Source organism: Protopterus annectens, chromosome 6.part0 (assembly GCF_019279795.1).
Source record: "Protopterus annectens isolate FY-2018-M chromosome 6.part0, PAN1.0, whole genome shotgun sequence".
Classification (NCBI taxonomy): Eukaryota; Metazoa; Chordata; order Ceratodontiformes; family Protopteridae; genus Protopterus; species Protopterus annectens.
Window position 1 is genome coordinate 620,784,581 of NC_056737.1, and position 25,876 is coordinate 620,810,456.

The 25,876-nt window shown below is 40.2% G+C and overlaps 1 protein-coding gene across 1 annotated transcript in view; it reads right to left on the minus strand.

The window, feature by feature from the left end:
• L2HGDH (L-2-hydroxyglutarate dehydrogenase) overlaps positions 1 to 25,876 on the minus strand; it is a gene marked incomplete in the record, with an annotated part of 504,088 nt that overhangs the window by 370,103 nt on the left and 108,109 nt on the right. Inside the window, 1 exon segment of the mRNA XM_044074289.1 lies at positions 3,010 to 3,141. Coding sequence (XP_043930224.1) covers positions 3,010 to 3,141 — 132 coding nt within the window.

Consider the following 25,876-nt stretch of genomic DNA (forward strand, 5'->3'; position numbering starts at 1 on the left):
ACGTCATTCTAATCATATCACTATTTACCATCACAAAATTATCCATGTGACTTACAAGCACACAGAAATATATATACACAAAATCTATACAATTTAATATAAAAAAAAACAATTAATTTTCTGACTGGGATGGATTTCAAATAGCATTTTATATTCACAGTGTCATTCAAGCCTAATGGAATTCAAAGTCAATTGCCATTTTGATTCCTTAACTTCTAACGCATTACTTAAATCCTCTTAAAGTGACAGTAACATTGTCCAACACACTGAAGGTAAGCTTATTAAAATGTGTGCAAACTGCACTATGATTAGCTAAAGCATTTTTCAAGTTTTTGTTTTTAATGTTGGCCCATGTTCCTTGCTAAATTCCCAGAACTGTATTTTGCCTTATTAACATAAAAATACGTGCAACTGCCATCTTTACCAACATATTCTATACATGTGCCGTTACAATAAAAAAATTCTTTATATAATATCTCTTCTGATTATGTTGTAGAAATATAAATCTACCTTCATTAATGCATTTACAATGTTTGCAAGTATATACACCTGCATCTAAGTCTATCCACACAGTTATTCTTACATTTACATAAACTTTTAAGATTGGCTTGTTTTTTTGCATGTGAACCATTGTACTTTACCTACTACTTTATTCAAATCAAAATTACCCAAGACAATTTTCAGCTACCAATAACGATGTTTTTATCTGATTGCAGTCTGAACAAATTGGGAGACTAAAACTTAGTATAATTTTTTTTTACATATTTTTGTACTATTGCTGTTAAATGTATATGCTTGATTATTTCCTTTTAATAAACCTCCTTTAATAATCAGTTTAATATAGGTCTCCATTTTGCTGATTACTTCATTTGCAGACCTTTGCATCAAGCCATATTTATAACCCCTCTCCAAAAGTAATTCAGTTAAAAATTTAACTTCTTGCATAAAATCATCCTGGACTGATATCAACCTGGACAATCTTATTATATTCTTTTTCATAAGCTTAGGATATAAAATGTCAGCATGTACATAATTATTAGTGAAAGTAGGTTTTCTGTAGATTTTACTATCAAACCTGCGCATGAAGATGTGATCAGGAAAATGGCAAGCCATATTATCTTTAAGTACCACTGAAATTTCCTCATGTGTAGCCTGGCTAAAATTACCATGAGAACGGTGGATAGCATATAGCCCAGAATGATCAGAATCACCCTTTTTGTTATTCCTGATTTCCTTAGCATGTTCTGAAAAGGAGTCAAAAGGAATTCTACCATTTTGTCCGGAAGCTAAAACCTTGCAGAGCTAACATCCAATAGTGTACCCAAGAAAGCAACCTTATTGGCTGGAGATAGGTTTGACTGTTGTTGATTTGGGAAGAATCCTAGTTTGTTGAGGAAATCCAGAGTGCATTCCAGTGCCATCTGTACCTCCTCCTGGGACTGAGCCTGAATTAGGCAGTCATCCAGGTAGGGGGTAAATGTGGACGACTGTGGTCTTGCAGTGGGCTACAACTGGTGCCTGACCTTTGTTAAAAACTCTGGTAGAAATAGAAAGTCCAAAGGACAAAGGGGTAATGTGGTTGTAAAGGGTCCCTGCTATAAACCTTGTGTGCATTGTCTGTGTCATGGGACATGAATGCAAGAACCCATCAGATCTAGCGTTACCGGTAGGCCTTGAGATCACAACAGGGAAGGGGGAGCTGAATAGTTAACAACTTGAATTTTGAAACCTTTAAGGATTTCTTTGGTCTACAAAAGGTCCGAAATGGGTCTCTATGACCCATCCTTTCTTGGAGCAAGGAAAGTCTGGAGTAAACCGCCTCTGCCCTCCTGGCTGAAGAGCACAGGTTCTGAAGCTCCTTGTAACTGCATCTTGTTAACAGTAGTGGGACTAAATAATTCTGTTTCTGGTACAGGTGACAGTCATTTCTTTCTTTCTTGACTTGGATATGAAGTCTGTACCTTGGACAATTAATAGTATCCACTGGTCTAAGGTTATGCTTAGCCATTTCTGATAGGGTGATGGATGGCTTCCTTTTCTCTTTGAAAAATAAAAGAGGTGGGATAAGACCTGAAGTGCTAAGGTGGGTAAGTTTGGAGTGGGGAAGGGAGGCGCTTGATACTGCCACAGCTACTCGCTACTGGGGGCTATGCTGTGAAGTGCTATAGACCTCCATCTAATTTTCATGCTACAATCTTCCCTTTCATGTGGCCTTTCTACAAAGAACCTGGAATTTTCACATGTAAAGGATGCTCTGAAAAAAAAAAAAAAGACAAGAGCAAGTAAAGTTGCAACATAAATAAAACCGCCAAAAATGATATGGTAATAATGCCCTATTAATATTCATCTTACAACTATAAAATACAGCTGTGATTACTGTGGCATCTACAGTGGTGTATGGATTTGTGTAACACCCCAGGTAAAATACAACTTCTTGATCTATTAGGCAAGCATCTACTTTTGCAGAATTTAACAGCACAACACCATAAACAAAATGATTTTCTAAATGCCTTCATCTGCACCATTCTGTTTTGCAGGCTGGATTAAGTTGTCAGATTCTATGGAGCAGGGTACCAAATTGCACCCAATTCACCTATACAAGTCTCCATATCAAAATAAGTCTGAGGTACCTTGCTTCTAATTTTTTCCCCTTATGCTCTCTTTTAAGAAGAATGCAGCATTCCCTTCTTTATACTATACCTTTGCAAGATCACATTCTGCACTCCAGTGTTGTGTGTATTACATGACTGCTCACTCCATTTATACAACATGGTGCTGCATACTGTTTCTATGGACTGACATCAGCAGAGTGCTGTCAAAGTTAATTCATCAAGTGAGATGAATGCATGTTAGAACAGTAGTGAGGCAACAGATATTTTTTTTCAATAGAATTGTTTGTTCACTTATATTACAAACTAATGAGTTTTACTTATTTGCTATACAAAAAAAGGAAAAATAAGACATACATGTGCTGTTATTTAATGGCCTACATTAATAAAAATGGCTTACCCTGCAGTATGGCTCCTTCTTCTGAATTTCTGTAGCACCAATCAGCTTCAGATCTGGGACATTGTTTTCAAGACCTCTCTCATACAGTGCCTTCAGTCTTGGGATTTCTTCTTGTTCAACAGCTACTATAAGCTTTGGGAAATAAATAAGCAAAGCTTTCACTAAGCAAGTAGGTACAAGCAAATCTTGAATGATGCAAAGTACTCTAGGCAAAGTTCAATAACTTGGTTTTAGAATATACAGTGCACCACTGGTGTTTCAGTATTACTGCAGTACAACAAATATTTAGATTCACAATGACATTCTATATTCCTCAGAATAAATGCATACACATTTCAAAGATTTCCATTGTTTAATGTTTCTAAATATAGTGTTTTTGCACTTTTAAAATGAAAACAAAGTTTTTCCTGGATGCTCTGACTGATGCTATTCTACTGTTTTCTTATAGTGGAATATTTCAAATATTGTACTTTCAGAAACTGATCGACAATAATGAATACATGTATCTGACTACTTACCTCCGTGTGTGTGTCACGCTCTGCAGGTATCACTGTATTTGCACACGTATTTTTTTTTTTAAAAATCCAGGCAGTATGATGGTAGTACTTACCTGACTTAAGCTAAAACATCCTGTTTTACATTTTACCAGACAGAAAACATATTTAACAATGTAACACTATTCTGTAGCATTCCAAATGGAGATGTGGCGTTATTTATACATTCCCTGCAAATGCTGGAACTGCTGGATAAAATTTCTCTCTCTTTTTTTTTTTTTTAAGTTTTCATCTGGCACAGTTTGACAACTATTTTATCACCTATCAAAATACCTACCTTATAGTCACAGTCCAAAGTTTGGTCTAGTAGCTTACTAAAAGGATTATTAATCTTGGGTACTTTTCCGTTATCGGGGCAATACTTGTAAAGAGAGCTTAGAATGGTAGAACACGCTTGCAAGGATTTCACAGCTGTCGCTGATGTGGGTACCACACAGTCATTTTCCTGTCAGAACTGAACTGTCAAATATTGGCTGCTTGTTTACATTTATTCTTAGTGACTTTTTTGCTCCTTGCTTTGTTCTGGATGCATAACAATCACAGACAATTTGTTTTCTAAGATATTAGGTGTGTGGAGCTAGTTCAAGAAACTCATCTTCATAATTTATAACACAGCAGTTGTTAACAGTCTGTATGTATCCCTCATTCAAAGAATTATAGGTCTTATTTCTGGCTCTTTTTATAGAGACATAGGAAGACCTGGGTTGTTATTGGCTAAACTTGCTTCTCATCAAAGAATGAAGTGTAAAGGAGTAGCGCTGAAATCTGTTTGAATTAACTGATTTCCTTGCATGTTGCTACTTCTTAGTAAAAATCGAATGTACCAGATAAGCTATGCTATTGTTGTATGCTATGTGGTGTTGCTCCATCTTCTTCAATTTATGAGCCCCCACTGTCTTCATAATGATTGACTCCAATCAGCATGTGCTCATATTGGAGTCTCGTTTCACAGGAGGTAGAAAGGAGTGCTTGGATTTCAGGATCCAGTGTTCCAGCTGTAGTCGGAGTTCAACTAACACTTCATGATTATGTTTAATGACTAACTTCAAAAATTGTAGGGTGACATTATTAAAACACTGCACCAGTTTGTGGAAAAAAAAAAAAGAATCATCCATGCTGATAGCATTCGGCACTTTCAAAACATGGAGACCCTTTGGCACTCTCCGTGCTATAACACAAAGTTCAAAATAGTGGCTCTCCATAATAATAGCACAAGATTTTTTCAGAGCCTTTTCTAAATTAGGTAACACTTCATTCATGTTCAGACTGCTTGCTACAATCACCGTCATCCACTTCATTGTCCAAACAGAAAGGGTTATAACCTGAATTCAAAACCAGAATTCACATCTTCGTAATTACTCGGTAAACGACAGTCTGTAGCAGAATGATCTAAAGATTCAGTAGAAAAATCAGAGAAACTGCCTTTACCCATGCCCCCTCGAGATGTTTTCAATTTGATAAGTACACTAGTTTCTTCCGATTTATCCTGAAGAGAACACAACAAATCCGGATCAGCAGTGAAAACCTTGTGAGCGCATTCTAAGCACTCTTTACAAGTGTTGCCCCAATAACGGAAAAGTACCGAATCTTGTAAGAAGTTTTACAATGGCATGATTCTACTTTGTAAGAAGATTGTTTTTGGGCTACGTGCAATATCATTAGCTTGGTGTTTCGGAGGCTTGACCCATCAGGTTTAATCACTTATGAAGGTCATTTCTTAAATACAATTAAACATGATTTAACAGACATGTCAACAAAATTATTGGACAAATATTTTTGAATATGCAGTGTTCCTGCAAATTTGAAAACTGTCAAAGAAAATCTAAAGGTGACCGCACTTTAGAGTTTCAGATGACATTCGTTTAACAATGACTTTTAAAGATTTAAGAAATTATGCACTAGACTTGCCTAACTGCCACACTTGGTGGAATACATATTGCTAGACCTCCTGTAGCATGCTTGAAATTGCAACATATGAGCTGTAAGTGATACAGCAGAGCATTTCAGTAAAGGAAAAGCGCTGCAGATACGCCATAAGGCAAAATAAGACCAATGCAAGCATATTTATGGTAATAAAAAAACAAGTATCTCATGGTAAATCAGGGCAAAACATACAAGCAATTTTTTTAAAAACTAGACTAATGTCAACGTCTGTCAGAACTTAGGTAACCATATGCCTGGTAGGGTGGGACCATTACCTCTTTGCTTCTAGAGTCTGTCCCTCAAGAATCCAAAAATATGTTTGAGCACTATTGCCTGATGCTGCTACTCTCTCTCTCTGCTTCTAGTATGATCAGTCACACATCCCTTTACTGTTCCATTGTCATCAGTTACACTCACCCCAGAGATGATCTTTCATACCAGGATTGCTGTAGACTAAATGCAGAACTTTACATTTGCCTGCAATGAATCTCAGCTACCTCCTTTCTGTCTTTGTGGTCTGTCTTTTCAAATCTTTCCTTTCATCCTCTGCAGGTCTTAGCTTTGTGTCATCAGCTAAGAGGCTAATTGTATTGTGTAAATGCTCTTAGGACTCAAAACGCGATGATTTCCTTCAGCACTTGTATACATTACCTGGATAAGCCTATTGTGCATAATTGCCTCTTTTCAGGGAAACTCTGGATCACTGTTTGGTTAGCAGAATTGCTCAGAGTTTAGCAAACAGATATCATGAAGGAATCAATATGGAACATTCTGGCAATGCTGAGCAGAGAGAATTAGAAGGTTTACTTATTCATAACCAAAATTTGACATTTCTCTCTTTTTTTTTTCTGAATCATGCATAAAAAATACTCTCAATATGGTTCCTTCTGCTACCTCTCTTTTAACCTAGTTGTCATTCTCACTTCCTTTGCTGCTCATCTACTTGTTCCTCTCTTTTCCACCATAATTTCACCTCCTTCATGATCGCGGTCAGCAGTAAGAGAACATTCCATGTTGCCAGTCAGTCATATTAGCAGATTTCATCATTCCTTTTTCCCTTTTCCTGAAAACCTTGTTAATTCCCATCAAAAAGCCATTCCAAATAAATTCCCAATGCCTGTTCACCTACTCAGTTTGGATCCAGTTTCGTAAGTTATTCTTAATACACTTCAAGAATGTCATAACATATCACCCTACAACCAAACTCCAACATGTTAGTTAGTTAATGGACCCCCCCCCCCCTAGTCTTTTCCATACTTGAAACCATACTGTGGCATGAGTACTGTTGGCAAATAACTCAGCGCCATAACTAGGACAGGGAGAAAGAGGTGGCTATTCTGGGTGCAAGTTAGTTGGCATGATTGGCAGGTGCTGATGGCAGTCCAGAACCAGAATTCTGAAGATGGCACAACACTTTGGCTTCATAAATGAATGCTGATACTGCATTTTCAGTTACTGCTGAAGCACTCTCCTTGCAGCAAAATGACTATAGCAAACTAATTGTTACATTTGTAAGAAGGTCATCACTTATGTAGCCTGCTTTCGTGTGGAGCAGGACAGCCCCCTCCTGAACTTTAGCTGATCTTTAGGGCGCCAGATGAACTAGCAGCAGTTCTACTTTGCTAAAGCTGAGGAAGTCAGTGATACTTTATTTAAAGGATACATTTAGTATTTTATCCATTTAATGTAATCCTGTATTAAACCAATTAAAACATCATGGCTCAAAAACAAAAAAGTTATGTACTTAACATAACTTGGATCCTTTCATCCAAGTCCATGCGATATGACAGAAGTGCTTCAGCCTCCACTCAGATCTGATATGGTAAATTCAATGCTCCGTTTTCAAGTCCTTCAACATTTTCCTTCCCATAATGCCCTTCTCCCCAACTAGCTCAAATCAAGTTTGGTGCCTGAAATCAGAGCACATTTGCACTGCCTTTGATCCAGGATAAGGAAAACCTTTCAGGTGCTATAGATGGCACAGGGGAAGAGAGCAGATTGTCATATCAGATGGACTGGGATGAAAGTATCTATCTTTGCAGTAAATACATAACTGTTGCATTCTATTCATCCCGTCCGTCCAATCCAACATATGGGCCAGAAACCAAGCTGCATAATTCCTGGGTGGCCTCATAACAGGAGACCTTTCAGGACAGAAGCTTCAAAGGAAGCCTTGGCTCTGGAAATATAGTCCAGTTTATAATGTTTAATAAGCATGAGAGGAAGAACAGGTAGCCACTTGACACGTCATCCAAGTAAATAAATGTTGTTCAAGTAGAGAGATTTGAAGAATGCTTTTAAAGCAGCTACAGCTCTAGTAGAAAGAGCCCTGGGCTCAGAGAGTGTAGGTGATGGAAATAAAGACAGACATCCATCAGGACAAGGAAATCTTAGATACCTTCTTACATAGCTTGTTCTGCACAAAGGACACAAACAGTTGCTAATCTTTTCTAAAGGTGCTGTTCTGCGAAGGTAGAAATGGAGCTGCCTGTGTACATCCAATGTATGCAAAGTGCATTCCCCTTTAGTTTGACAGTTATGGACGAACACGTTAAGATGGATGGGTTGTGAAAAATTGGACTAAAAAAATCATTTTGTGGAAAAAAGGAGGGATTAATTCTCAAGGTAACTCTGTCCTTCTGAAATGCAATGTAGGGAGAAATGGAAGATTGTTAAAACTACATGCTCTTTCTCCTAGCCAGAGTAATAGCCATTAAAAACATGTAGTTTCAGGACAGGGCTTTTAACTCCACAGAGACTGCTGGTTTGAATAGAGTTTAAGTCAATGCTTCCAAACTGAAATTCAAATCCATGGAGGTGGGATCCTTGATAGATGGACACATCAAGAAAGTGCCTTTAAGAAGGGCTCTACATAGCCTGTCAGAAACCAACAAAGAGTCCTGAAAGCCAATGTGGAAGGCTGAAATGGCTTCTAGCTGTACTACAGTAGAAAAACTAGAACCAGAGCTAAACAAGAAGGGGGGGAAAAAGCAAGGAGAACATCCTCGGAAGCTGAAAAGAGCTCTGTTGGTCTGAGACTCTACTCATAAAGCAAAGTTTTTTCATTTACTGCAATGTACTCGCACTTCTGTGGACATCTGTTAATTCATGAGTATGTGGACCACGTCAGAAGGATGAGGTGCATCTGTTGCCATCACAAGAACTGGCAAAACCAAGTAGATAACCTCAGGATAGGCATGCTTGGGTGAAGTTCCTTGGAAGGGTGAGCAATATCTGGCAGCAAAATCAAGAAAACAGGGTAGTTCCTTCAAGTAAGGCTTGAAGAGAGGGAACCATATTTGCCTGGGCCAAGGTCCATGTGGAGGACTGTGGCCTTGCACCTATTGCTTTCTGTATGAACTTTGTTAATAGCGGTACCAGAGAACAGGTGTAAAGTAACCCTGGGAGCCAACAATGAGAGTGCTTTCTGGGGGTTTGACCCTGATGAGAGAGAATGGCCAAATAACTGCTGCATTTGGTGTTCTGAGGGGGGGGGGTCACAAAAAGGCTGCAGCAGGGAATACCCTAGAGATTCAATATTGCCTCAGCAATTGTTGGATTCAGAGACCCCTTGTGAGGCAACAGAAAGTTCCCGTTGAGCCTGCCTGCTAGATTGCTGAATCTCCTGGGGATGTGCGTTGTGGTTAGAAACCTGTGAGCTGTTCTCACTCACTGCCACATTCTCATAGCCTTGCAATAAAGAGAATGGGATCTGGCTCTCCCTTGCTTGTTGGTATATCAGACTACTGTCATATTGCACAGCTGTATGTTCATCATTCCAGAGGAAGACAATCCTGTAGTTCTTGCAGCACAAGCAGAACTGCTCTCATTTCCTGGACATTTATGTGACAACAAGAATCAGACTCTAACCAAAAACTTTGGACCAATATCCCTTTGCAATACCCCCCCCAATACCCCCCCCCCAAGGGACAATCCAGCTGTGGTCACTGTAGCTACTGGAGCGGGAACCTGGAAAAGCCTGCCTAATGAAACCAGTGGAGAATGAAGCAAGCACTGCAGAGGAGTCCTGCAGAATTGAGTCAACACAATGGGATAATAATGAGTCAAACTTCTAGGACCATTGTGACAAACAACCACTGCAGAATCCTCATGAGGTAATGAGCACACTGCATCATTAGTATTGAAGAGGCCATGAGCCCAATACCCTCAAAACCAATCTTGTCTGACAACAATCAAGCTCTGGAAGATGTTGTACTGCAATGCTCAAGGATAAAATTCTGCCTTGTGCAAGACAGATCAGAGTTATAGTCGTGTCCAATAGGCATCCAGAAGGACTAAACTTTGACTTGGAATCTGGTTGAATTTTCCTATATTGATAGATAGGCCTAAGGAAGCACATAATTGAAGAAGGTAATCCTTGGTTTGCAGAAGAGACTACTTGACAGAGGCTCTGAATTGGAAGTGAATGGCTAAGCAGAAGTACAAAAATCTCCTGGACTCCTTTGCTATTTTTATGTGAAGGTATGCATTCTGCAGATCTATGGCACACATCCATTTGTTCTCTTGAAAACACAGAAGAGTTGAGTGGACAGAAACCATTTGAAAGCAGGTCTTTTTAATGTAGCTGTTTAGGAAACTTGGGTCCAAGATTGGCCAGAGGTCCTTCGATTTCTTTAGAACAAAAAAGCATCTCATATAAAATCCTGACCTGAAGTGCTCTGGTGGACCTCTTGGATGGCATTTTTTGCAGGAGAGAATGAACCTCTTTTATAGGAGACTTTACTTGATTAGGTGGGACATCTGGCAATCGGGTGGTGGAGGACTTCTGAAAACAGAATGCGATAAACTCTCACCCACTTGCCTTGTGTGATGTGTAGGTAGAGGGATATTCATCCCCAACTACCTCCAACCTCTAGCAGTTGGGAAGACCTTCAGGGATTCTGGGGGCATCTGTTGGAAACTGCCAGCGAAAGCCCTGGGTTTTGCAGACCACCTCTGTTCTGGGCCTCTGTCCACTGAAGTGGCAGTCTCTGTCTTGGCCACCCCTGTCAGAAGAGGAGTCATATGAAATCTGGACTTTTGAAACCAGAGTGACTGAGGCCCCCTTTTGGTTCCTATTGAATGGGTACAGAAGGGGTCTCAAATTTCACTCCCATCACAGAGAGAATCTTACCATTCTGCTTACTCTTCCACATCCTTTCTTCCTCCATAGAACCAAACAGGGTGGTATCTTCAAAGGGGTGCTTGTGAAGGCTGCTTTAAAGTTGTCTACTTAGTTGCACAGTCAAGAGATATCATGCTTAGCAATGCCCACCTCTTGTTGCTCCATTAGCCGCATTGTGTAACAGAAGTATGGAGTGAGTAGTAATGTTAGAAATGGTCGACAGGGTGGCTTGAACCTGCTGCTTTGACTGTAGAGTAATAGGATTCCTCAGAGTAGATAACATTTGCTGAGCAGGATCCCTCTGGAATCTTGTCATATGGGAATGTCGTCATATGAGCAGCATAGTTCAGGGCCTGAATAGAAAGGAGCCAGACGCACACACCCACTTCCCCAGCCTATCCATTGCCCAAGACTCCTTTTTGGGTGGATGGATAGAAACAGAATCTTCTGACAACTCTTTTTATAGTGGCTGCCCCAATAATTATGGAGTCTGCAGGTGGAGTTCTGGACTAGAAGGGTTCGCCTTGGGGGGGTGGTGGTGACAGAGTATCTTATCTGGCTTCCTTGAAACTGATATGCAGATGTCATATTCCCGCCAAGACTTCCTCACTGCTAGCTCTATTAACTTATCAATGGGAGGACAATCATGGACACAGAAGGAGTCATTCTGTATACTTCAAATAATACAGTCTCATCCTGACAGGAAGCTTCAGTGGGCCAGGAGCCCCTCTATTGCACAAAGTCCTGGACCTCCCCAAAGGAGGGGTCCTTGTGAGGAGACTGTGTGGATCCTTCTATATCCTCCTAGTCAATATATGAAGTGACCAACTCTGATAGCGAGTTCAGATGTTTCCCCTTGTACACCCTCTTTATCAGGTGGCTCAGGGAAGGAGGCTCAGAACGAGTCTGACCGATGGATGCTTTTGTAGAAGTTGTCAAGACAGACTGAGTGTTAAGGGGTGGAACCACTGTCAGTGAAATCTGTGGATCCTCCCTGCATGTGTGGAAGCAATGATCCTCCCCAACACTTGGAAAGCTGCACCGACCTTTAGTGGATTTGTGAACACTGTAATTATGGTACCTGCCGAAATTGTGCTGCAATTTTGAAAAGGTGGCAAACTAAATCTGAGCTAGTCAGGGGGAGCACAGCATTAAGGGAAGGAAAGATCTGAAGGGATCTAGGCTGGAGCACTAAATTGCTGGAATGGATCTGAGTATAGGCTCAAGGACCCATATGCCAGATCAGAAAGACTGGATGAATAGGATCCTCAGTCAACTTCCACAACCTTTTGAGTCCTGAGGTTAGTTAACATCTGGCAGATTTAAATCCAAACAATAATAGTATTTCTCTCACATCTCCAACTTCTCTCCTAACCTCACATCCTGCTCTCATCACTCCAGACTGATCAAACACTAGCAGAGTTTTTTTCTTGTACCTTAACTGTCACAACACTTACTTATGTTCATATGTAACACTTTACTCCACCTTAATTTGTTTTACAACCTTCATCTTCTCTTGCCTTATGCTTGATACCCTGCCATAAACAAACATATCACCACATTTTCTGTTGCTGTTTCATCTTCTCATATGAATTTATCATACATAAAATCACCTCTCCTATCTTCCTTCCTTCTGTATAATTTCTAAATAACCTACATTCTGTCTCTTTCTAACCCCCTCTCTCCAGTAATTGTCCATGTTTTATAATGCTATCAGTACCTAGCCTTTCCATCCACCCAATAATTTGCAATTCACCCATCTTCCTTCACAGCTTCCATGATTTGAATAGAAAGACTTGCCATCAACTATCCAAGCAGCCTTTCATTACATTACATTTTGTTTTCCTTCGCACATAATCTTAATTTCCTCATTCACCTATATGCAGCCACATCAGAGGCTCTCACCCTTTTTTCCACTCTCTTCATATAAATAACCATTCCAATAAATCTGAGTCATGCAGTTTCCTCTGGGCATCGATAAAGCCTATTCCTGACAAACAGCTGTCCTCTCTGCCATCTTTCTTCTCATCCGCTTACAAGTCCAAGTGACACTGGGGGGGAGGGCAGAGCTGAGGGTTTTTTTTAATGATTTTGACCCCCCCCAAGTACCTACTGACCACCAGCCCTGCACATTAGCCCATTCATTTCTCCATGGGGTGAGAGTCTATTGCAAAGGCCATCAGGGTTTTTCTGTTATTCCTAAGCATCCTATGATGCCCTGCTCCTATAACTTAATGCTCCCACTCACAAGCCAGTGATGGCACATCTCCTTAGCGTAGTAAGCCAAGACCATGTCTTTGGTTATTGCTGTTTTCACCTGCAAAACTCTGCTTGCCTGCAGGAAAACAGAAACTTTATCAATCCCTTCCCTATGCAGTAGGCAAGTCGGCACTGGTCTCACTCCTACCGTCTCTGACTCTTCCAGCAGCAACACTGCTAATCCATTGTGGGCTGTCTGAGTCATAACCAGGACTTTAACCCTATATGCTACAGAAGAGAGCTTTTCAGTTGTCATTGACAACAGTTAGCCACCTCCCTGATGCTGTTACAAACCATTTCTACCATTGCATCCAATAGGTCATTTGTGCTTACATGCAATCATAAATTTCTTCCAAAGTGCTTTTTAGTTGAAATCCAAAGATGGTGGTCACTGTTACCTGACCCTTCCAACATCCTTTTCCAAGGTTCTTAATCCCTCTGAGTCGCCAATAACTAAAACCTTTTTCACTGTATTTATCTTACCTTTTTCGTGCCATTTTTGTTATCCCCATGCCCCATATTATTTCCCCTCCTATTATCAATTTCATATACAGGTGCACCACCCTTTACAATTACTACAAAATATCTCAGTTTCCATTCATTTTGTATGTGAGCTCCACAATCACTAAATCATCTGACTCTAGCTTTGGCATTCTTTTTTGCTTTCCATATCTTTGGTTCTTCCACTTGATGCTAAACTATTGTTTTGCTGCCCACTTTTATTAATCACCTTCATTGACCTTGAAACAGCACAATAAATGTACACCACACAAACATAAATTGAGCAAATACAGTGGATATAAAACGTTTACACACCTCTGTTAAAATGCCATGTTTTTGTGATATAAAAAATTAGACCACAATAAATCATTTCAGAACTTTTTCCTCCTTTAATGTGACCTATAACCTGTACAATTCAATTGAAAAATGAACAAATCTGTTAGAGTAAAAAATATAAAAATAAAAGGGGTGTGTAAACTTTTTATATCCACTGTAACTAAATTTAAAATAATAAATCTTCTCGTAAGACATCTTTTTGTTACAAAAGAAAATTCCCCAACTAGAACCCATAATTCCACTCTTCTTAAATTAATATTTAAATCACACAGCATTATTTCTTGTTAAAGTATCTTCCTCCAAGCATTTACCTAGAAAATAAAGTTGCTTTTATCATATTTGCTTAGACTAATTTGCTTCTTAAACCTACAACTGCCAGAGTAAGTTGTTGCATCTTATTTGCAGCAATAATTCCAGTGTAATCCTCTCCCTGATCATGTACTCACCACATCAAGGTCTAAATCTGTTCACATTTCTAATTATGTTACATTGTTCTTTTCCTTTATATTGTGATATTCATTTTAACAGTTACTGCCATCCAGTTACCTCAAAGCCCTCTATCAACATGCAGACAAACCTTGCCAACATATTGCCCTTACATAATGTAATTCTGCAAACCTTTCTCAGTCTCCATCTCTCACATCATTCTCCTTAATACTTTATATTACAAATATTCTTTAAAACATTTTCATTTCATTACTTGCGTCTTTGATGGCCTCCTTTACATTCACACTAAAAAGGGCATAAAAAATGCCTCTTGCACCTATCACTTATTTATTTTTATTTACTTTATTTTGACATCTGTTGACCGGGTACATCCAACTGTGGATGTGCCCTTTTCAGCGGAGGCCCAGGGAGAAAAAGCTCCACGAGAACAATTAACATTTTGGTAGCAAAGTACAAAAAACTTCAAATGCATGACAGACGCTGAGTACATGAGTAACTAAAGATACATAAAACTTCTTAAAGTAGAGTACACAAAAAAAATCAATATACATGAAATTTACATAAAGAGGTATTGGGGAAATGCAGTAGTAACTACAGACACATAAATCTCTATAAACAGTACGCAGTAAAACAATCTGCAAGGCCCAAGGAAAAGAAGTGAATAATATACTACTGAGTAAAGAGTAGATGAGGTAGGTACAAGAAAGAAAAGAGAGCCTAGAATAGATAAGACTATTTGCTTATTGTACTGAGGAGGATGTAGTGACAGATGTGCATGTGGGTTAGGAGAATCAGGGTAATTGACAGCATCCACTAATTTGCTTCATGTACATGGGCAAGGGGTGAGAGTAGTAGACAAATGTAGTGGAGGAGGGGTGGGAATGGAGCAAGGTAGGGCATTAGGAAGAAAGATGATGGGATACAAGAGGGGGAGACAATATAATGAGTTATTATGGGAACAGTGAGAGGTGAAGGAAGAGTGGAGGGGATGAGAGAAGTTAAGTTGGGTTTTGGCAGGAGCAGAGACATGAGTTAAGTAGATCCTCTTTTAATGTCTTTTTGAATTTGAGGGTGTTGGATACAATTCTGATAGTCAGAGGGAGTTTGTTCCAATCCAAGGCAACTGAGTAGCTACATAGGTTTTGGCCAATTGATCTTTTGGGCTTAGAATTCCAAGAGAAACTGGTCAGAGCTTCAGAGAGAGCAACTGGGAGTATAGAAGGAGATGAGAGATGAGATGGTGGGTCAGGAGGTAGGTTTGTTAATGATAGTGTGTGTAAGGAGCAATTGAACTAGGAAGAGCTGGCGTGGGAGTTGAAGCCAGTTTAGGGATTTGAGTGCAAGGCAATGGTGTGAATTGTAGGGTTGATTTGCTGTGAATCTAGCAACTTTATTATAACAGTTCATGTTTAGACTTTAGAGAGGATTGTAGGTTGGTTAAGATAGGAGGAGAGGCATAAAGAAGACTAGGAAGAAGCTACACGTAGGCAAGGGAAAGTCAAGAGCCCTTGGTAAGAATTGTTTTATTTCTGTAGAGTAAGCAAAGATTTTGGAGAGTTTTTTATGCAATTTTGAACATGTAGATCAAATTTTAGTTGGTCATTAATAACACCCAAGAATTTGGTATGAGTTTCTACATTTACTACTGTGTTGCCATGGGCGGAGATAGTGAAATAAGATTTGAGACAGAGATATTGAAGAAATAGGAGAAGTTTAGTTTTTTGGGATTAAATACAAGTTGACTGTCAGTTAGCCACCTTTCGACAGAGTTGAATGAGTTTTGGGTTATAGTGAGGAGGTGTGAGAAATTATCTGAAATGCAGGTTATAGTGGAGTCATCTGCATATTATATAAGGGAGGACTGTGAACAGGCAGTATGAAGACAGTAACTGAAGATGTTAAAATAGCAGTGGTCCAAGAACTGAACCTTGAGGTACTCCAATACTGACAGGAAGGAAGGAAGCCACTTGACGGACTGCTGTCTGTTGGCAAGATAGCTTGCGAACAATAAAACCATGAAAGGTGCACTGATAGCTTGAAAACAGAGTGTAGGATTGAAGAGAGCAAGCTCAGAAATTTAGTCAGGAGTTTGGGAGGGCAGACCGTATCAAAGGCTTTGAACAGGTATAGGAAAAGGCAAGATACTAGTTTATTGTTGTCTCTGGATTGAGAAATAGTGTGAGGAAAGGAGATTAGAGCAGAAGTAGTGCTGTCGTTAGAGCGAAAGCCATGTTGGGTACGCATGAGAAGATTTTCTTGTAGAAGGTAATCAAGGAACTGTTTGTGAACACATTTTGAGTATTTTAGAAGAGGGGAAACAGGATAGCTATGGGCCTGTAATTTGAGAGGTCAGTGGAATGTTCTCCTTTGTGAACAGGTATAGTGTAAAATTGTTTCCAGATAGATGGAACTGTAGATTCATGGCTAGATCTGTTGATAAGAATCGAGAAGGGGTAGGCAATAGAGCTAGTGGAAAGATTTAGGAAGAGAGGTGGTAAATTGTCTGCTGAGGGAGAGCAGGGCGTCAAGTTTGTTTAGTAATGATTTTTGTAGGCAATGGGGATAGGTTTGAGTGAAAAGGTAGGTTTATGATCCGAGTGAGAGAAAGGAGTAGCGAGATTAGAAGTGTGATTACTTTGGCTTAGTTTAGTGAGGGAGTCACTGAAATAGGCAGTTTCAAGAGAAGAATTGCTGGGGACAGTGTTGCGTATACTGGGACAACCTGGGTAAAGAATCTTGTTAATGGTGTTCCAGAATTTTTTTAGATTGTTGGGATGGTCAATTTGAGGTTTTAGATTTTTGGTTTTTAAATTATTATTGACTTGTCTTTTTGTGAGGTTGTGGAGCTCTTTGTAGGTTTGAAGGTGAAGTGGGGATTTTGTTTTTAGCCAGTACTTCCAAGCAGAGCATTAGGAAGAGAGTGGACTGGGAAAGTCAGGGTGCAAAGAGGTATTTCACTCTAATTTTTCTAAGGGGAGCACGGGAGTTGAGAAAGTCTAGAAAAATGGAGTTAAATTTAAGAACAGCTTCCTCAAGAGGTGGGTTAAAGAGGAGGGACCAGTTTATGGTGGACAGTCTTTTGCTAAATTCATCAAAGGCTAAAGTTAGCAAGACCACTGCACTTCTTGGTATTTATGTTGCTTAATCGGAAAAGGGGAGTACCTTTGTATGCCTGTGGGAAGGTGGTCACGTATAGAATCAGTCACTTGGGGTTGTGGTAAACGTTTGGATTGGATACTATGATCCAGTCTGGGATAGAGCTGGAGTTGGTTAGTTTAATGTAGTGGGTAGGGGCTGAAATTAGCTGAGTGAAGCCATGAAGTTTGATACACGAGTTAAGGGAAGCAGAGGTCAGTGTTAGCCAGTCGATTTTAACATCCCCTAGAATTAGTGTTTTATAGGATATGTAATGCATGAGCCAGGAAAGAACATGTTCAAGAACGGGGATGTTATTACCCGGGGGGGGATATAATCTAGCAGCAATTAGAAGTTTTCTGCGATTGTAAAGTTTGCAGTTGACTATTAGGAGTTCAGCCGGGTGGAAGTTGGGGAGTGAGATGAACAAAGGGGTCAAGTTACACTGGTCAAAATATATTACGGCTACACCCCCTCCTTTTTGTGTGGATCCTGTCAGAGTGAAAGATACTGTACTTTGGGGGAAGTATTTTGCTGTCAGTAATATGTGGTTTGAGCCAGATTTCAGTGAGAATTATGATGTGGATATCCCAGTACTCACCCGACAAGTGAAATTCATTGACTTTGTTGAGAATGCTGTCAATATTTAGTGAGTTTATGGATAAGCTCTTGGTAGAAGGCTTGGAGTGGGAGGTGGATGGGGGTATAGGGAAACATTGAAGAGAGGGAGGAGAGTGAGTGCAAGGGTTGGGATGAATATCACCTGACAAGAATATACTTTTGGTGGTGGGTTGCAGTATAGGTAATCTAGTGCTATCAGTGTGGTATTTAGGCCTAGTTTTGACAGGATGTGAGGGGGGTAAACTAATTTGATTTTGTGTAAAAGAAGGTAAGATGAGTTAAATAGATTGTGTGCGACAGAGATAGTGTAAGGTTTATACACGATCCATTGAGGGTGGGTTAGAGTAGGGGGTACATTTATGGGAGAGAGTTCAGGCAGGTATGACTTTAGCCCTGAGCAGCATTCTGCCATCGACCAGAATGATACCGCAGTACAAGGACAAAATTATTGACTTCAACTATCGGCTAAGCTTCTGGTGTCATTCTAAGGGGATCCAGTATCTGTCTGCTTGGGATGACATGGTCGACAGACCACGATGTTTTGCCACAGATGGCCTGCACTTGTCACCCCTGGGATTCCGGATACTGGCTAAGGCTCTTGCTGCCCCTATAGTGCCTTTTTTAAGGAAGGTCCAAATAACAAATTCACCACCATAACAGGAACAGGCAAGCAAAAACTGAGGGTAATGCTACTCAATGCTAGAAGTCTAAATCTCAAAATGCACTCACTCGAGGCACTCCTTAAAATGGAGAACATCGATATATGTGCAGTGACTGAGACCTGGTTCAAGGCTCCAGAGAGCCCCCCTGCACTACCAGGCTATAACTCATACCACACTTTTCGGCCATGTAACCTGGACCGAAACACCAAAGGCGGAAGTGTGTGTCCATATTCATTAAGGATATCCACACCTCCAAGCTAGTTTCTCAGCATAATGCATCCGAGATTATCCAAGTGCAACTAACTCTGGGCAAAACTGCAATCCAAATTGTAGCTTGCTACAGATTCCCCACCATGCGCCAGGATTCCCACTCCTCTTTTCTTGATGTAATTACCCCACCATTAACTGGGAAAACTACTCATGTACCAACTCCTTAGTTCAACGCTTTCTGGAATTCATAAACTCCAATGCCCTGGATCAACTTATCCACACCCCCACCTGGGGCAACAATATCCTAGACCTAGTCATTACCAACATGAGTGACCAGTGTTCCACACTTGAAGTCACCTCCTTGTTGGTCCGATCCGACCATAAGCTAATCACCCTTGATATCCACATCCGGCTCCCACCTCCCATTTAGGAAACCACAGTAAAACATTTCTCCAAAGCCAACTTCATGTTTCTTAAGACAGAAGTGGTGAATTTCATGACACCCATGCAGATGGACAATACAGTTACAACTGCTGAATCCTACACAAATGCACTCTATAAGCACTTACACGAGTACATGGATCATGCTATCCCAAACAGAAGAAAGACGATATCCTCCAAAAAAAGGAAGCCAATCTGGTGGTCCCCTGCCATAAAGAAACTGTACAACAGAAGGAAGAAACTGTTGCAAAAGAGAGTAAAATCCCATGAGTGGAGGAGCTCCCTGGTCAGCCTCAGTAAGAAACTGAGATCCCTTATAAGATCCTTCAAAGTAAGCTACGAAAACAAAATCGCCACTAATTCCAAGGACAACCACAAAGCATTCTACAGCTATGTCAAGAATCTCGATGGCAACACCCAGATCTGCTATGAGTTACAGCACAAAGGCATGAAAATTACACAACCAACTGATATTGCCAACATCCTGGCAGATAGGTTCAGTGCTAACTTTACCCCACTCTCACCCCCTAAAGGGTCCATATCTATACAGGAAGAATCCAGAGTCCCTGTAATCACAACTACGCAGGTAAAAGCTGCACTCTCTAAAGCCAAAAACACAGCATCCCAGGCTGTGTTTTACACGAACTTCAGAACAAACTGGCTCCCCACTTCAGCACCATGTTTAATAATAGCCTTGCATCAGGCTTTGTGCCCACTGAATGGCGCACAGCAACAGTTATCCCACTCCACAAAGGGGGAGCCACCACTGGTCCTGGGAACTATCTACCTACTAGCCTGACAAGCCTGGTCTGCAAGGCCATGGAACGTATCATCATGGAACTCATAAACAAAGACACTGGTGACCTCTAAACTCTGGATCCCATCCAGTTCGGGTTTGTGAAAGGCAGATCATGCCTCCTGAACCTGATCGACTTCTTTGAGGCAGTCACCAAAGCCGTAGAGGAGGGTAAGGTGGTTCACACAGCCTATCTTGACCTCGACAAGGCTTTTGACACCATCCCACATTCTGGAATTATAGCTAAATTCACTAAACTAGGTATAAATCCCTACGTCACAAGATGGGTTGCCAACTGGCTCACTGACGGAATCTACACTGTAAAAGTTGCAGACTCCAAATCTGACCTCAAAGCAGTGACAAGTGGAGTACCACAGGGTTCAGTCCTGGGACCTCTCCCATTTGGTATCTATTTCTCTGAAGTACAGGCTAACACAAAAGGCCTCTGGTTAATGAAGTTCGCAGATGACTGCAAACTAGGAGCTATAGTCAAGTCCCCAAATGATGTGGACATCCTACAGAAGGGCCTCGCTGAGACAGATGCCTGGTGTCAGAGCCATAGTCTCCAGCTCAATGCCAAAAAGTGCAGTGTCATCCCCTTTGGTAAAAACTCTGTACCCATGAACTACCACATAGGCAGCAATCTACTTAACACCGAATGCGTGATTAGAGACTTTGGAACCCAGGTGGACAGTAGTCTCTCCTTTGATAGTCACATCGGCACAGTAGTCAGGAAGTCCTTCTACATGGCACACCTCATCATAAAAGGGTTCTCATCCAGGAAAAAAGAGGTCATTGTTCCACTCTACTCGACCCTCATTAGACCCATTATAGAGTACAACGCCCCTTTTGGAATGTACCTCACAAGACATCTGCAGCAGCTGGAAAGGCCACAGAAGTACCTCACAAAGAGGATTACTGGCCTCAAACAAATGCCCTACACTGACCACCTCAAAAAACTCCAGCTTTACTCCGTAGCATATCGCCTACTCCGAGGTGATCTCTGCCTAACATATAAAGCTATGTCAAACCCAGAGCTGTTGGACATGCTACACCTAAAGAAATCCCAATCCCTCCAAGCTACACGCTCTAGGGACCTAAACCTTGTCACCACAATAAACAGGACATGCTGGAGGGATAGATTCCTGTCCCAGAGACTTCCCATACTCTGGAACAGGCTACCCATCTATGTTAAGCAAAGTTCTTCATTAGCACTCCAAGAAAAATTTTGATGAGGGGATGGGAAATAGGAAATACACCCCGGGGATCACTTCTGTGTCTCTGCTCGACAGTGGCACAGGAAAATAACTTTCTTGGGTGGCGTAAGCCAGGGAACCTTGTTGGCTAGGCTTACATAGGCCCTACAGCAGATAGCCTAGTATCTACCTATGAACCTATGATAAGAGGAAAGATGAGAGTAGAAGAAAAGTAGAAGTATAGACATGAAACATGTTAATGGAGGGTGAGAGGTGGGAGCTGGTGAGAAATTAAGTAGGTAAGAAAGGTGAGTTTGCAGAGTGGTGGTAGGGTAATTTTGGATGTAGAGACGGGAAAGGATGGAATATGCTACTGGGAGTGCAAAGAAGAGGATGAGTATAGGAAAAGGTAAAATAAGGTGCATGTTGTATGGAGTAAAGGGGTATAGTAAAGTGGGAAGTGCTAGTAAGAAGGGGTGTAGATTACAGGAGATTGAAGTGAATCAATTAAGGATTAGGATGTAGAGGAAGGGAGTGAGGGTCTACTGGAGAGGATTAACAGGAAGAGGTGGCGTTAAAGGGGTGGGGAAATGGAGTTAAAGTATATATGTAAAGTGAGTGTCACAGCTGCCCGACTTACTGCAAGAAAACAATCGGTAATTACTGCAGTATAACCGAGTGTTTGTCTTTACTGAGACAATTAGAGAAGCAGTGTGTGGGAGAAGTATTAAACAGAGCAAGGAAAGTTCAAATTCAGAATGGCCGAGTACAATTTAGTTGAGTGAAGAGAGGTAATAAAAGTGTTACAATTACCATGACTGATAAATAGAGAAATAACTTCCAAGAAACCAAGGCAAATAAGATAAAAGATAATCCACAGACAGGAAGAACCGAACCAAAAAGCACAAAGTGCAGCTTTATTGAACAACAAACAGGTCAATAAATCAAGTGCTTTCGCCAGGCAAATACCCGGCTTTCTCAAGATAAAAAGTAGTGTGACCGAAAAGTTTAAATACTTAAGCATCTGATCACATAAATTCTTAAAACACTGGCCACTTTTGACGCTACATGATGACTTTAAAGGGATAATCCAGGAACGTCCCAAATTTGTGACTAGAAGGGATATTAACCTAAACGAGTTATTTGAAAGAAAGCATCTATCAGATTCAAAGCATTGTTCCCCTAAACTTGGTACCTATAAATGTGGGGCATGCAAGCAGTGTTCCTTTATCATGAACGATAGTTCTTTTTATCTTCCATCTAGAAAATTTAGATTTAACGCTGACCGATATTACAACTGCGGAGCAAAAGGGGTGGTGTATTTAGGATTATGCACAGAATGTTGCAGTTTCTACATAGGGAAGACTGAGAGACCCCTTAGAAAAAGAATTCATGAACATCGATATGACATTACAAAAAAGAAGGACACTAATGCTTTTTTTAAACATCTTGCTTCTTGCCCTAACATGAAACTTAAGTTTATGGTTCTTGAACAGGTGACCCAGGATGCCAGAGGAGGTGACTGGGAAGCCCGCCTTGAATATAAAGAACTTTTATGGCAGCTTAGACTTATGCTGCAAAATCCCCTGGTCTCAATGAGGCCATTAATATATCCAGTGTACTAAAGCTGAGAAGGGATAGGCTATGATTTTCTTGTTACAATTAGTAAATGTCTTTTATCTTACACATTTGTGATTTTTTATGCACACATTTGTACATCATTTTTAAATGATTTTTAAATGATTTTTTAGTGTTTTCACTATTTGAACTTTTATTCTGAATTTTCATATGCATACTTTTCACTCACTGAGTTCAGTCACTAATTAACTGCCTTCTTTAGTGGATGTTTGTTGAACTAATTAAGTACCATGTGATCAGATGCTTAAGTATTTAAACTTTTCGGTCGCACTACTTTTTATCTTGAGAAAGCCAGGTATTTGCCTGGCGAAAGCGCTTGATTTATTGAACTGTTTGTTGTTCAATAAAGCTGCACTTTGTGCTTTTTGGTTCGGTTCTTCCTGTCTGTGGATTATCTTTTATCTTATTTGCCTTGGTTTCTTGGAAGTTATTTCTCGGTTTACATTTCCATGGCTGAAGGATTGGACCAGACCAATTTTCAGGAGACACCACTTCTACTTAGATGTGAATCAGATGAAGCTCCGGTAACACGTGGGGAGTTTAAGCAGGTACTGTTTTTGTTGACTCAGTTAAACAATTCACTGAATCTGGGTTCCAACGATCCTGCTAGTATACCTCCTGGCAATCAGCAATTAGACTGTAGGAAGAAATCTACACTATCACCGAAACAAGGATTGAATGGTTTACTGCAAACGGAACTTCCTGGCGAGATCTTATTGGGCAACACCGATCTACAGGAGAAGTCCGGAAGTAAACACACCAACTATGCTACCAGTTTGGCATCTTCTAAAAAAGATTTTAGTTTTAGTACTTGGACTGAGTGGACATTTCTTTTTAAACAAGGTACTGTCTTAACTACAACAAATTCTCAAGTTGGTGCAGAGAACGAATTTAATAATTTAAGTGACAAGCTATATGCTTATAAAAGCATGCAGTTGGAAATAGATTATCTTAAAGAATGTGTTCGGGTGCAACATGTTCCGAAAGGACCACGTTGCTACAAATTTCCTTAGTGCTCTCCCTGGCTCTGAACTCTACAACAAATTGGTTGTTTTGTTTGATAAAGTCGGCTTAGAAATGTTGAATTTTATGATTGAGGATTATGAGGCGAAAGCCGATACTTTGTTAAAGGAAGTGAATACGTTAAATAATTCCGTTGTTAAAAATAAGAACTTTTTAAGTATTAAAAGGAATTATGATAATATTTTTGATGAAGTTGATCAATACTGTGTTAAAATAGTTAATAGGAAAATAAGAAAGCTTGAACATGATCTCATTGAATACAGGGACGGAAGGGCTTATCCAGGTCCTGGCAAGGGTAAATTTAACACCAAAGAGGTTGGTGCTAACAACTATGATACTGTAGATGCTCAGGGTACCCCAACAACCGATTTGCCTAGGAGAAGTGAAAGATTAGCTCAGAAGACCAATAAAAACAGCTTTCAGGATTTTCACTATCCCCCGGGCAGACCAGGGGGCAGGGACATCACCCACCAGCGGCAAGGATGGAACAGGGGGCGCAGATAGGTAACATGCTAGGATGTGAACCTTCTGACTTACTACTTGAATTATCTGACAACAAGTACACTATAATAAAAAAAGATAATTTTACTATATTTAATTTTACTGATTTAGTAATAACTTCGGATTATTTTGAGCTTTTTACTAAGGGTTTCAAGTTTGTTCCACTACGCCCCTTAAAGTTGACTGATGCTTTAGTGGATTTAAAGTTATTTGTCAGACATTTAAATCTAGCATTACAATTTAAGGGACAACCACACACAAAAGAAGAGCTAGCAAGGGCTAGTACCTACAATCCCCCTCTACACCCCTCTCTTAAGGTTTTTGAGGAGGTGGTGGAAATGGATTTAAGAAAGCAGTGTTTTAGCAGAACACATTCTCCATCTAATAATTTGGACTCTAAGTCACAGCATTTAATTAAGTCCCTCATTCAGGACGGTGTTAGGGTGATGAAACCCGACAAGGGAGGGGGGTGGTCCTGATGTATAATTTTGCATATGACACCTACCTCCATAACATGTTGCAGGATCCTGAGCAGTATGAACTGATTTCTAGGAATGAGTTAAATTTAGCCTATTCCAAGATCAATTTTTTGTTATCGGACCACCTATTACAGGGAGTTATTAAAGAAAGGTTATACAACTATTTACACGTCAATAAACCTAGGACCCCAGTAATTTTTGGAATACCCAAAACCCATAAAGGTTTAGACCCCATGAGATTTAGACCTATTGTCTCGGGGGCTGGAGGTATCACTGAACCGTTGAGCAAGTTTATTGACCATATTACAAAGAAATTCTCTTCTACGCTACAGCATGTATGCAAGGATTCTTGGGATTTTCTCAAGGGTTTAGAAATTAGGCTATTTCATCCTGATTTACTTATGACAACCATTGATATTGTAGAATTGTTCCCCAGCATCCCACACTCTATTGGATTAGAGTGGTTCAATGAAGTTTTGGCTTCTGAATCCAGCCTTAGTTCCAACACAATCAGCTTAATTGTTGAGTTTATGGAAATTGTTCTCGATAATAATTTTCTTTTTTTCAATGGAGAACTGTTTAAACAGAAAAAGGGGGTTGCGATGGGCGCTGCATGTGCCTCATTATACGCCAACATAGTTTTGCATTACTGGGAGAACAATTTTATATTTTCCACACATTGGGTACAATACATAGTCCATTATAAGCGATACCTTGATGACATTTGCCTATTGTGGAAAGGAACCCTGAGCAACTTTCTTGAGTTCATGAGTTAATTAACTCTACCACACACTTTCTGTCTTTCACTTATAATGTTAGTAAGGACGTACTGAACTACCTGGATATATCAATACAGAAGGACTACTGTAATCACACCTTTAAATCCAAGGTATTTAGGAAAGCCACCTTTTCTAATTCATACCTTCATTTTGACAGTGGTCACCCATTTCACCAGAAGAAGGGCTTGGTTAAGGGGCAATTCATTTGTGCATCTAAGATGTCTAGCACTGATGAATATTT